This window comes from Rhinolophus sinicus, chromosome 16 (assembly GCF_057876585.1).
Source record: "Rhinolophus sinicus isolate RSI-liver-muscle chromosome 16, RSI-T2T, whole genome shotgun sequence".
Taxonomy (NCBI): Eukaryota; Metazoa; Chordata; class Mammalia; order Chiroptera; family Rhinolophidae; genus Rhinolophus; species Rhinolophus sinicus.
In genome coordinates this window covers 9,370,829-9,384,175 of record NC_142516.1, presented here as the reverse complement: position 1 = coordinate 9,384,175, position 13,347 = coordinate 9,370,829, and the positions used below count along the sequence as shown (strand labels likewise).

General features: G+C 44.4%; 1 protein-coding gene and 2 long non-coding RNA genes across 4 annotated transcripts in view; 2 read left to right on the top strand and 1 right to left on the bottom strand.

Annotated features, from left to right (window-relative positions):
- NR6A1 (nuclear receptor subfamily 6 group A member 1) overlaps window positions 1-8,239 on the bottom strand; it is a 202,487-nt gene extending 194,248 nt beyond the window's left edge. For both annotated transcript variants that reach the window (XM_074330999.2, XM_074331000.2), the window contains exon 1: window positions 8,108-8,239. In XM_074330999.2, coding sequence (XP_074187100.2) covers window positions 8,108-8,207 — 100 coding nt within the window. In that variant the 5' untranslated portion in view covers window positions 8,208-8,239. The remainder of the gene's footprint in view (window positions 1-8,107) is intronic.
- LOC141571186 (uncharacterized) lies at window positions 7,076-8,613 on the top strand. Its single transcript, XR_012495938.2, has 2 exons — window positions 7,076-7,400; window positions 8,186-8,613. It is a non-coding gene; the product is annotated as an uncharacterized LOC141571186 (long non-coding RNA).
- A 93-nt stretch (window positions 8,614-8,706) lies between these two features.
- Window positions 8,707-9,538, top strand: LOC141571372 (uncharacterized). The gene is made up of 2 exons (XR_012496122.2): window positions 8,707-8,855; window positions 9,214-9,538. It is a non-coding gene; the product is annotated as an uncharacterized LOC141571372 (long non-coding RNA).
- The last annotated feature ends 3,809 nt before the right edge of the window (window positions 9,539-13,347 follow it).

Here is a 13,347-nt window from a genome sequence, read left to right as displayed (position 1 = left end):
AATCTAAAACTATATCAATGAACTTTGTGTACTCTGTTACATTAAAATCCATTGATCTATATGACATTTTGAACAGATCTTTTACCCATGCAGGATTCTGTAAATCATATACCCAGTGATTTGAAAAATACACTTTCACTGAAATAAGGTGATCTTCAAAATGTTGACATTTCATTATATGATAGCAAAAAAGTCACATGTGTTAATAATACCACCACCACCTGTCTCATCAGAAAAAGCTTTAAGTATTGGGAAGCTGTTAAGCTTATAGTGACAGGTACAAGATCTCCAAAATTCTAATTGTTGCCTGAAAGCTCAAATTTTATTAACTAGCAACAAGTATTGTCAGTCTTCCTTGGAGTTACAGGCTTCCTGTTCAATTTCCAAAAAAAACTGTCTGCCAAATACCCAAATCTGAACAAACCGTAGTTTAATTGTTCTTTCAAGTAAAAATGGTGATCCATGAAAAAAAATCCCAGCTAGTTCAGCGCATAACATAATGAATTGCACAGCACTTTTCCTTAAAACAACTATTCTATTTTGGTATGCAGCAGAAATGCTTTGTGTGTATTCATCATACAATATCAAAAACAAGTGTGGTCAAGGGTCAAGATTTAATAAAATTAATCATTTTTATTTCATCTAGGACTTAAGTGAAATGGGCTTTTTTAATACAAGTGTATGGAGATTAAGAATATAATCACTACTATTACAGTTTAGTGCTCTGACTTCCACTAAGGTGCCAAGTTTTTACCCACCATGGTTTTTTCAACATCAATGCAAATGTCAAAATGGTGAAAAAGACAAATAATGTATTATAAAAATAGTTTTGAGTTCAAGAGCGTCAAGAAAGGGTCTCAGGGACCCCCCAAAGGTTCGTGGACCACAATTTGAAAACCACTGGTTTAAATACTACAGTAAATCACATTTAATGACTCAATAAGTGGGAAGAGATTAAGTCTGAAACAAAACAATCCAGTAATGAATGCTCAACAAATGATGAATGGTAGAAAATAATACAATCCAACTGAGTATTATTTCATTACTCATTTATAAATTTAAAAGGCAAGAGATGAGGAAGCAGGATAAAAAGTATGTAAGGCTTCACAGAATTGTTGTGTCCTTTTTTTTTTTTTGAGAGAAAAATTGAATTGCACATATTGGCGTTGTGATAAAAAGAACACTGCATCTGATCCAGTAGGGCATAGGGAATTAACAAAAATGATTAAGACTGAATTTTTAATCCTTCCACGATGATAAGCTTCAGGACTGAAATAAGTACATAAATTAAATAAAATTAATTTTTTTAATGAAAACTCGCTACAGATTAAGGTACTTTCCTTCACTGCATCAGTCTGTCCTTCATTTTGGCGCAGATTTGTTACTAAAATGTTTCCTGAGTCTTAAACCACAAAATCATACCTCTGTTTCCTTTGGACTCAAAGGAAATATCATAGGAAGTTTAAAAATCTGTTCAATCATCTCCTTTTTCAATCAATGGTTTTAGAGGAAAAAATAAGAACACAAATTTTGACACTACAATGATGGATTGCAAGAGCAAGCAGAACCCACTCAGACCTCTGAATGCTTTTATAGACAAATCTAAAACTCTATGCTACTATGAAATATAAGGAGTTGGAGATAAAAAGCGGAGAAGGGTATCTACCTCTTCCACATGAGAAATTTAGTTGTGCATTTCTCTCAACTATGATCCTTGAGTATATTTTTAAATGAATTATAAATCGTTTCCAATGCAAATAGTTGTTCAAGCATCTATACTTGATAAATCCTTTGCTAATACCATTACTACAGGGCCAATGAGCTAGAGCTTCTTCGGCAAACAATTCCTTCTATCCCCATTACCAAATTCTTTTTATAATTTCTCACTTTGACAATGAGAGCAAAGTCACTATTCTGGTTCAAACCACCCACAGAGTATATCTTCAAATCAAACCTCCAGGATTTGTTTCCAGAATACATTACATGTTGCTGCCTAGGGAATTGGTTTTGGAAACATTACACTTGCCAGCTGACTTTATCAACAGTGCCCATAGAACTGACACCAACTTAAAGGTAAGAATCTTTCCAGAAAACAGAAAAATATGCTACTACTGCCATCTGTGGTTTATGCTTGAATAGCTTGTAAACAAATTGAAGGGTGCACAGTTCACAATTAGGATCCAAAGACCTCATCATTTGAAGATACTTTTTAAAGTTAACTCTTACTATAGCAAATTGCAGAGTTTCTTTAGTATACGACATAAGAATTTGTGATTCTCTTTTTGAACTTATTCCAATAATGCTGATGGAGAAACCACAAACTACCTTGAATGAAAATGTTTACAATACATACGGGCTAACTTTTGTTTGCCCCAAACACAAACTCCTAGGAAATTCAAAACACCTGAATGTCTCCTGTGAATTTATAATTAGGATAAATTCTCTTTTGAAATAGTGATTATCAATATTAAAACATTCCAAAAATTTTTAAAGCAAGAAATGTAGTTTTAAGGAAATCGAGGAACTATTTATTACAGTTTAGTCACTTTGCTCCCTTCAAGATAAATTTTGAAGGTTCAATTATTCCTGTATTTTTTTAAGAACAAAAATTCCAAAATGCAAATGAAGCTAAAAGTACGCTATTTTCACAACTTATTTTCTCTCAGTTTGCTTTCTCGAATGACAACCACTGTAGCTTAGGGATCAAAAGATTTGCTGCAGCTGGGGGTGGGGTAAAAAGCAATTCAGCTCCCCAACAGCCAGCTGAGGAAATCCTGGTTCTCTCCCCAACTAAATCACTGTTAATTAGAATTACAGGGTTACATAGTAAAGTCTTATTTAAATAATCGTAACCAGAGGAAAACTGTTTTCTTGAGAAGCTGTTCTACGCAGGCTACTGTTTAACAGCAGGTAATAAGAACAAAATAAAGTAGATGTTTTATTCTTTAAAATAAAGTTCTCTAATCTATAGTTATTTCTAAGCCACACTGAAAAGCAGGTTAAACATCTCACAACGGTTTTCTTCTAATTTTCCAGTATTAAGGAAATTAAGGTCTAACAGCCTTATCTTTTTCGTAGGGACAGGCCATTTTGGAAAATAAGCAATAAATAGCAAAGTAGGCTTAATTCTAGGAATATTGTACATCAAAGTTACATCCACAGATTTTTATTTTTTTTATTGAAGATTTAGCTCAGATGAACCTGAAACTTCAGCTCTAACAGGAGCTCAACGCCCGAAAAAGAATTACCTGCTCAGTACTTCTTGCCGACTTTTAAAAATTCTGGTATTTCTAAACCCTAGCTATCAATCAGAGGCATCCATCAACCCATAAGAAATTACCTGAGCCAGGAAAAAGTTGACCCTAAGAATACGAAAGTTTGAAAGACAATATTTTCTTTCACAAGTTATTGGTTTGGGAAATACTTTCAAAGTACAACAAAGAGGTGGGTACATTAGATCACTGCTTGTGTGGGCATGCATATTCAATAGCCACCTTCTGTTTAAAATTGTTTCAAGGACACTTTCATTCCTTGCTGAAATGCAAGCTTTCTCTGTTGATTCAGAACTTTGATTTTTTTCTATGACCCTTTTTCACATAAGAGATGATTGGTTCACACAAAATAAGGCATTCTTATAGTCCTACTTTAAAATAATAGATTTGACCAACAATGTAAAATTTACTCTTAAAAGGCATTGTGCCCAAATTTAACTTTCAATCGAATTATATACATGGAAAAAACACTCAAACAGAGAACCGTCATTTAACTTGGCTACAAGACCAAAATAAACGTAACAAAAAATGAAGACAAGGTCCCAAGCTCGAGATGCGCATGCTGAACATGAAGTCTCCTATGTTGAAGGAGCGATCCTGAATTCTGAAGCCACAAGTTGCCATCTGAACACAATTCAGTAATGGACCAATTTATTCAACACAAACCAATAAGCAACTGCCTAGTTATAAAATGAAGCCATGGTGTCTTAATACAGGATGAAACTCACTTACACAGCCCCGGGCCCCAAAACATGGAAGCATCATTAGCAATTTAAAGCCAACTTGCACACTAAGCAATACAAGTAATTTAAGAAACTTCCCTCATCACTATCATAGCAGCAGTTGGCATTTCTACCCTCCATGCCCCACTAACCTAAAATTAGGTATTTTAATCTAAAGTTTATTTTCTACCTTTGCCCAACAACCCAAGAAAAAGGAAAAAAATGTTGAGAAACCAAGAAATTATGAATAAAAGATGTGAATGCATAATTTGTCGTCGTCCCCCCATCTAACTCCCTTTTTGCTACAAAATTCAGAATGACTTACAGATTAGTAAGCATGTCATGGTAATAGTTTAATTACATGGGACAGAAATACCCAGAATTTGGTGGATGGTAAATCAAAGATTGGAAATGTGATCATCTCACATCTCAGCTGCTCAAAATCACCAGTGAATCTGTTCACTGTTGCTCAGTGTTCTGTGGAGGTCCCAAACCTACTAAAACAAACAAACAAACAAACAAACAAAAAACCCTGTGCTGTTTGTTCTAAAAAACAGCAGTACTATATTATATATTTTTTAAATCAGAGTAGAAAATTCAGAGGTGACTCAGAATTAACTTAATTTTTAAAGTCACAAAACTGAAGTTAAATTACGGAAAATATTTACTAATCTATTTTCAGGGACAAACATTTGGATAGCATGGTCATAGTAAGAAATAGATAACACGTTATTTAGTGAACTCTCATTTCCTCTAAAGTGTAATTATAAAAAACACGCTTTTAATTACTGATCATGGCTTATAACCTTCCTTAGCTTGAATATTTAAGTCTACTCCCTCATTCTCTTAAAATAAAATGAACAAAAGAAATATTCAGCATATATTTCCTCAAATCATTTATCTCCCTTTGAAACCCCCAAAAGGGAGCAGTCCTCTATTATGACTAAATTGAGCTCATTTTTGTTATGAAAACCTACAAGCAACAACTGAAAATATCTAGCGCAGTCAGCAGAGGGAATTTCTGGAAGGGTGATGATGCATCAAAAGGCTAGCAACTCTGTTCCAGTAGAATAATAAAAACCATTTAAAGGACTGTAAATTCAGTATCAATGGCGTTTCCGGCAGGAAAACATTTCTAAAATTCCACCTCCAGTTTATTTCTTAATGACACAAACCAAAAGACTTCCTACCTAGATAACTATCTATTGCCAATATTTTATACAAAATGGAAATCAGTCGGTAGGATAAAAAGACAGAAGAATTCATTTTTTCTGCTTAGAACTTAAGCAGTTTCATTTACTTTTAGAGAAAAATATCAATTAGGAAGTATAAAAGAAAAAAATGTCCCCACCGTTCCAGAAATAAACTTTTTTCTTTTTTTGGTAATTCTCCTGTGAGCGTGTTAAGTTATAAGAGATAATAGATAATGAACATAAATTCTAAGACAGAACACACTGCTCGTTCTTACACTGAAAAATAAAGCATCCCAGAATAGTCTACTGTTTCATGTATTTTCTCTTAAGCCCATCACACTGCCAAAAGTCCCATTGTGTTTTCAATAAAAAGGAAATATTTCGAAGCACTAAATAGGACTGATGTAAAATATTAAAGCCAGTTTAGCCTACGGTAAATGGATTGCTCGATAACATTCTTTTAAATGGTTCTGACCAATTGAGGAAATGAGACTATGAATGGGAAATTTGATTAAGAGTTAAAATTACCACTGAGTTCTTTAAAATGTACTAATGAATAATTAATAGCAAATGCTGTTCCTAGGTTTCCCTTACAACAATATTCTCAAGTAAAACTGAAGTCTGCAGCAAAATCCATTTACATGTTATGCACAGGTGGGTACAGGAAGTATACACACACAGAAAGGCATTATGAAAATACACACACTAATGTGGGCTATAAGATCTGGGGCTTGGGTAAAAAATCAGCATGGTAAATTTTAGATCAGGATTTACAACATTCACACATTAATACCAAACCAAACTCCACTTAAAAAGCTTAAAAAGTCAAAAGCATTAAAGAAATCCTTTGTTCCTATGATGCTGTCTCCTTCTACCCTAACTGGATTCCAGCCTCCTCCTTTGTGACACCGGATTTTATTGATCTCAAACATGTTCACATTCAGAAATTAGTCTCCAAAGACATCCCACGGGACAGTTGGCCACCTAGATACCACACATCACAGATATCTTAAAAAAGGACAAGAGCTTTGAAAACATATCCCTATTTGGTTAGCAGCATCAAGTGAAGTTAACCAGGTTGTCCTCTAAACACACTTCACTCTTAACTGGTAAAAACAGCAGGTCTACTGAGTTGGCAACAAACGTATGAAGGTGCAGATCCACCCCAAGATTTCTCTCCTTCCGTAGCTCCTCATTCATTCAACAATTGAAAGCCTAAGTGACTTATACTCAGGTTACTTTCCTCACACCTGCCAGGTCACTGTCCTGATTGAGAAACTTCTTGCTGAAGCAATTAATTTTTAGTGCCTTCTAACTGTCCCGGGTGTTTGCATTCAATTTGAAATGTTACTTGTTAGACACTGTTCGGTCCTAGATCTTTCAGAGAATTGCGAGTTTATGGCACAGAGAGGGGAGGAGGCACGGATCTCCAAGAGCCTGTCCTTTATTCGGAAATGAGGAGATGTGAAAGGTAGAAGACAGGGCAAATAAATAAATAAATCGGGTTTGCCGCCGGAGCGTTTGCCTGCCCGTACGAGCACCCTTTGTAATTCAGGCCTCCCGGGGCTATCGCCTGCGCTAATTGCTCCAGGGCGCTTTCCAAGTTCAAAAGTTCACCTTTTACGACCTCACAAAAGCTCCTTACACGTTACCAATAAAAACATTCCGCTGCAAACACCGAGGGAGAAAATATCAAACAGAAACAAATAAAACACCCCGCAGGGGGAGGGAGCCAGGGGACGGAGGGCGAGTCAACCCCAGAGACAGCCCGAGAGGAAACTTAGCTTGAAATATTTAAGTCTATTCCCTCATTCTCTCAAAACGGAGGACTTGGCCCGGTCCTGGGGGCAGGGGAAGAGCGGTAGGAAGGCCCGGGCCAGGTGAGGAATTCTCGGGGTCTGGGATCCGGGATCGCGAAAGAGACAAGGAAAACCGAGGTGGGGAAAGCGCGGACCGGGACCCGCCGGCAGTCAGAGGGAAAGGCAGGTGTCCCCAGCACCCCCTCGGGCCGGAGATCTCAGCCTGCAGCAAGTCTTCGCCAAACAGAAAAGGGGGCTGAGCGAGAAAGGAGCAGAGGGCAACGGAGTGCGGAACAGGCACCAAGGGGTCCAAAAAGGAGACGCTGGACCAGTAGCTAACGATCTGAAGGTCGGCGCAGAGGTGGAGGCTCGCAGTAGTACCGCACGGTAGAGAAGGGAAGAGGCTCCAGAAAGGTGTGGGGCAGAGTGAACCAAGGGGACGTGGGTGTGGCGTCGGGTCGGCAGGGCGAGGAAGGAGCGTCCGCGGGGGAAGGAGGGACCCGCGTGGGGGAGCACTGAGGGGACTGGGGGAGGGGAGGGCTCCGCGCTGAAGGAACCCTGTGGAGCAGAGGCGCCCACAGAGGGGACCCTGGAATGGGGTACAAAGGGGAGGCTCTGAGCAGAGCGGACCCGAGGGGGCGGGGAAGCCCCCAGTGACGGGACTTGAGGTGGGGGCTGGAGAGGACCGCGGGAGAATCGGCCTGAAGGGACCCGGAGGAAGGGGAGAGCTCCGCGCTGAGAAGATCGGGGGAGGAGGAGAGGGGTCCGCGTTGAAGGGACCTGGGGGGAGGGGGGAGGGTCCTTGCAGAGGGGAAGGGGGGAGGGGAGGCCAGTGCAGAGGGGACAGGGGGAGGGGGAAATGAAGGTCGGGGTGGAGGGAACCCGGCAGGGGGAGGATCCGCGCTGAGGGGAACGGGGAGGGAGGGGGAGGGTACACACTCAGTAGGAGAGGAGAGGGAGGGTCCGCGCTGAGAGTGACCCGGGTGAAGGTCCACGCCGAGGGGACCCGGGGCCTCTGCGGCTTCCCAGAGGGAGAGTCCGCTGAGAGGAGGGAGATCCCCGGGGTAGGGGACAGAGGGACGGTTCTTGCTGGGCCCGGGCTCTGCACGCCCCTCACCCACCGTTGCGCGGCGGCGGAGGGAGCGCGGCGGGCGGCTCCAGGAACCCCGCCGAGCCCCCGCCGCTTCCCCCTCCGCTAGGCGGCCGTTCGTCCCGCTCCATGCGGTGGTGCTCAAGGCCCGCGCTCGGTTCGCTGCTCCGCCATGACCGGCGCCGTCGCCGTCGTCGTCGTCGTCCGCCAGGGGGAGGGGGCTGTCAGGGGCCGGCGGGCTCCCGGCTACCGCGCTCTCTGGGCCGCGAGCCGCCCGGCTCCTAGTCCCTCCGCGCCGCGCCCCCTCAGCACTGGCCAGCTCCCTCCCCCGACGTCACGCGCCGCTGCCACGCACAGCCCTGCAGAGCACGCTGGGTATTGGAGTCCGTCCGGCGAGGCCATCCACGCGAGACTCCACCAACTGAAGGGGTGGGAGGAAGGATAACCAGCCCTGAAGAAGGGAAATCCAAGTCCTTTCAAGATCATGAACCCTAATGAAAACTTCTGGTAAAATTTAATAAAGATTACTTCAGAGTCTTTTCTTTATTGTGATTTATGCATGGTCAACCTTTCCAACGACTCTTTGTATCCCCCCCGCCCTGACAATGATTCTTTCCTAGGAGGCGGGTCGCGAAAGAGCCGGGTGAGCACGTGCAACGAAGCCCAGCCCTGTAGGCGGGGCTCGGATGGGGCGGAGTTCGGAGGTATTCACGAGGGCTTTCCTCCGCGGCTTCGGGACAAATTGGACCCGAGATTAAAGGACCGGAGTTTAACTCGAGGTGACTGCGTTCGTATGCAAATGGAATCTATAAAACTCTACTTTCCGGGGTACTCTTTAAAGCCTTTTACCTCCGGGTGGGCGGGAAAGACTAAAGTTTCTCTTCCTCCTCTTTCATTTTCCGCCTTCCCGTAGAACAGAATGGCAAACTAAGCTCTAAGCCAATGATACCATTAAAGAAACTCTCAAGACTCTTTTAACTCCTGGTGTCTTGAAGCTCTCGGTTTGAGAGGCTCCTTACCCATCCTTGTTCGCCTTCCGTTCTCAGTCTCCCTATCTGTAAAATGGGGTTGGAATCGGGATGAGGTCCCATTGGAAGATCCCCCGTTCCCCGCCTCAGTTTCCCGGATTTTTCAAAGTCTGCAGCTCCCGGCTGAGCCCATCGCCTACGGCCACCAGGTGGCGCGCGGCCACTAGCCTCTGAACCTGCCGGGGCGTCTGCCTTTGACCACCCTCTCACGGAAGGACTCTTCGCGGCTGTTGCCCAAGGTCTAAGCCCTACCTGGCCTGCTTGAAGACAAAGAACAAGAACACTAATGCCTCGCCCGCCTGTACTCTGCCGGGTTATGCCGCGGCTTCCTTACTGGCTGCCCATTTCCCGCCCTTTCCCCACCCCGCCCCACCAATCCGTTGGCTTGTTTATGTATGTCATTCCTTAATTTTCAAAAAGCCCTCATCCTGGCATTGGTGTCCCTGTCCGGTCTGACCCCTACCCACATTTCTCATCATGCCCCTTCCCTCACCTGCTACACAGGAGGTTTTGCAACATTTCCCTGCACTTGCGGGTTCCTTACCAACAATACAGTTAACCTGTATTGCATCCTGAATCTGTGCCCCACCACGGTTCTGAGAGATTTACATTAGTGCTATGTTGTCTAAACGTCACGCCCACTCAATGAGGTAGCTCCAATATTGTCCCTATCATACACTGATGAAGTCACACAGCAGAGAGAGGGATGCCAAACCCATTGGGTCAGACAGTAGAACTTGATCCTTTGGTTCCTTCAAGCTGGAATGCTGCTGGCTTCACCTCACTGCCAAAACCTTATTCATCTTTCAAAATCGTATTAAAATATCTCCTCAGGGACACTGTTTTTAATACCTCCCCCCAGGGGCCATCTAGATCCCCTCTGTGTTCCCTTAAGGCTCTGTTGATCTCCCTGTGGACTGTGAGAAATGATCTCTGTGATGGCTTCCCCACTACCATTACCCAGCCCCAGAATGGGAGGAGAGCCCTTAGTGTGTGTGTGTTTGGGAGGATGAGGGGACAGAGGAGACGGTCAGCTGAGGCATACCCTCAACTCTGGGTTCTAAAATGTGTTAGGACCATGTGGCCTTCCCAGGGCCAGAGCTTCCCTTTTGATCACAGGTCTCTGGAGGTAGTGAATGCCCCTTCCTTGGAGATCCAATTAGGCTAAATGGCACAGCAGAAATCTCCTGCAGTCCTGGGATTTCAGTGGTGGACAAAGATTCTAAGTTGACCCTCAAAGATGAGCAGAAGAATTCAGCCAATCACTCAGCCCTTGGAAACAACTCATGCTTCAGACCAGCTCTGTTGTCTCTTCCTTCCAAAACCCTTCCTCGATCTCCCTGACTAATCAAACCCCTTTATTCTCATCCTCATCATTATAACCCCAACTGCTGAGCGCAGGGCCTGAACATAGTAGATTCACAATAATTGCCGAATGGGTGAAAGAATGAATAAGACAGATCTGGCTTTTCTACTTAATAACTGACCTTGGGCATTTTACCTCTAAGCTTTAAAGTCCTGGTTCTAAGGGATAAGAGATAATAATGATAGTTGCTACCTCACAGGATTGTTACAAGAATTAAATACAATGATGCAATGCACACAAAACAATATTAAGATCTGGCCTAATAAATGGCCTATTACTAATGTAACTTGTATAAAAAGTGGTCCTAGTTAATACCAGTTACAGCTCTTCTGAAAATGCTTCTTGGGAAGAATCAACTACCACAAAAATGAGAAAGGTGAGGGCAGTTACAATTTACTGAGATCCCCTCCAGTGTCCTAAGTGTATAGGGTCCTGTGAGGCAGGCACCTACTATGGAGCCTTTCCCCACCAGTGTCCCCCAACAATCCTAAGGAATCAATACTCCCCCCCCCAATTTACAAGTGAAACAGAAATGAAAAGGACTCCCATCACCAGCAGGGCTCATGACAGAAGAGCTGGAAAGGAAAGGAGGGATGAGGAGGGGTCTGCAGGGAAGTAGTCCTGAGGCCAGAGGCAGACAAACAGGGTAAGACAGGGCTACAGCTAAGAACAAGGCAGGTGTGAGCTTCATCATGGGGGCCTTGCCCTGTGGTGGGGGAAACAGACTCTAATCAAATCAAACAATCACACAAACCCACAACACATATAAGTGCTACAAGAGAACACAGAATTTCCTGGTGTTATAAGAGTGTGGGACAGGGCTCATTCTGGTTCTGGGTGATGATCAGGTGAGGCTTTTGGGGATAAAGAGCATTGAAATAAGATGGGAATGATGAGTAGGAGTAAGTCCGACTGGGCAAAGAGAGTTTTGGTGGAAGGAACAGCATGTGCAAAGTTCCTGAGGCCAAGTTGGACCTGAGAATCCATACTGATGAGCCCACTGAGGGAGAGGAGTAGAGAGGAGGAAACCAGAGGAGACCATGGGGCCATGTGGAAAAACAGCCAGCAGGGGGCAGAGTTCTCTGGGTGACAGCAGCCTTGCTCTTTCTGGGCCTTTTAGTCAGAGGCAGACAGAGCCAGGCTGCAAGGGTTTCGAGAAAGGGCTGGAAAAGGGAAACTGCCAGGTTCTGTTTGTTTTAAATAGGTTTTTTCTATTTGAATAGCGAGGACACACATTACAAAATCCCCAGTATGCAAAAAAGTATTCTATGAAAAGAAAGCCTTTCTCCTTACTCTGATTCCCAACATCTGGTTCCACTCCTTAGCAATAACCACCATATGGATTTATTGCATCCATTCCCAGATAATCTGTGCACATAAAAACACACCATATTTATTTTTTACACTAATCTAGCCCTGATTTTGACGCCTCCCCAGGGGACCTCTAGTTATGAAAGAAGCTAACTTGTACTTAACACTTACTGCACATGATTCCTAATTCAGCTGCGAGTTATGGAACATCAGATCACGTGCTAGGCCAGTTCAAAAACCTTAAATCCGGGGAGGACTTGTTAAAATACAGATTGCTGGGCCCCCACCTCTAGAGTTCCTGCCTCCTTAGGTCTTGGGGTGTGGGGGGAGGCTGAGAATTTGCATCTCTAACAAGTTCCCAGGTGATGCTGAAACTGCTTGTCCTGGGACCACACTTTGAGACCACTGAGCTAGCTGCTCTGGGACAAAGTATGTGTGCACTGGTGGCCTTATGTCTCTCCCACAAGGGAAGGCACCAATGACACAAAGAAACACACATACCAAGTAGAAAGATAGTTTCATAGAGTGATACATTTTATGAAGAGGGGAGGGTGTGGGTGAGGAGTAAGTGCTTGAGAGTAGGGGTGGGGTAGGAGTAGAGGGTAGACACATTTGTGGCACAAGTAAGTGTTCCTTTTTGAGCAGTTGAAGTTTACAAGGCCAGGTAAATAGACACACAAGTGGATACCCTATTTTGGACTCAGGGGAGGGGTCACCTACAGAGACAGTGTGGGGAGGGAAGAGGAGTCCGGCCCCCCGGGGTGTGCTGAGGGGAAAGGACTTGCAAAAGTGATTAAGAAGGAGCCGGGGGTGAGATGCGAGGGGAAATCCGAAAGAAACCAAGAGAGGAGAGGGTTTGAGGAGGAGGCGTGATCAAGAGCTGTGGATCCTGGGAGGGTAGACATGTGCCGCCCTGGGTTCGGTTTCAAGAGGTCCCGGGGACCCCAACAAGGCATTTCCACTGTGAGCCCGAGACCCCTGGAACGAGGGGAAGGGCAGGGAACCTGAGGAGTGGCGACTACAGACCGCTCCAGGGGACAGTTTTGCTGCCTAAGAACCTCGCTCCGTCCTCAGGATAGGGATGAGGGAGGGTGTTTAACAGGTAGGAGTTACTGCAGTTTAGTTGGTGGTTAACGGGGGGGATCTTGGAGGGAGAAATAAAACATGCGGGAGAGAGAGGTCTGTCTGAGCCGTGAAAACGGTAAAGCGGGCAGTTTCGGGGTTTGGAGAGTTCAAAGGCTCGCCTGCCCTGGAAACCTCACTCATCTGAACTCTACACCACTCTTGCAAAGGGAAAGCACTATTTCCCCCATTTTACAGAAGAGGAAACTGAAGCTTAAAGAGACACAGCCAAGGTCCCACATCTCACAGAACAGGACTTCAGTCCGTGTGGGGAGCCCACGCTGCTCTTACTGCCCCGCAGTTCCTGCGGGCTTCGAACAGACCCTTTTTTGTGTCCTTGCAGGGATGCGCTTCGGAGAGTGGCCCCGCAGCGAACCGGCCAGGCGGGGCGGCGTGCCCCCCTCCACCCTCGCTCCGCCCCCAGAGGCGCGGGAGGGGGCGCGG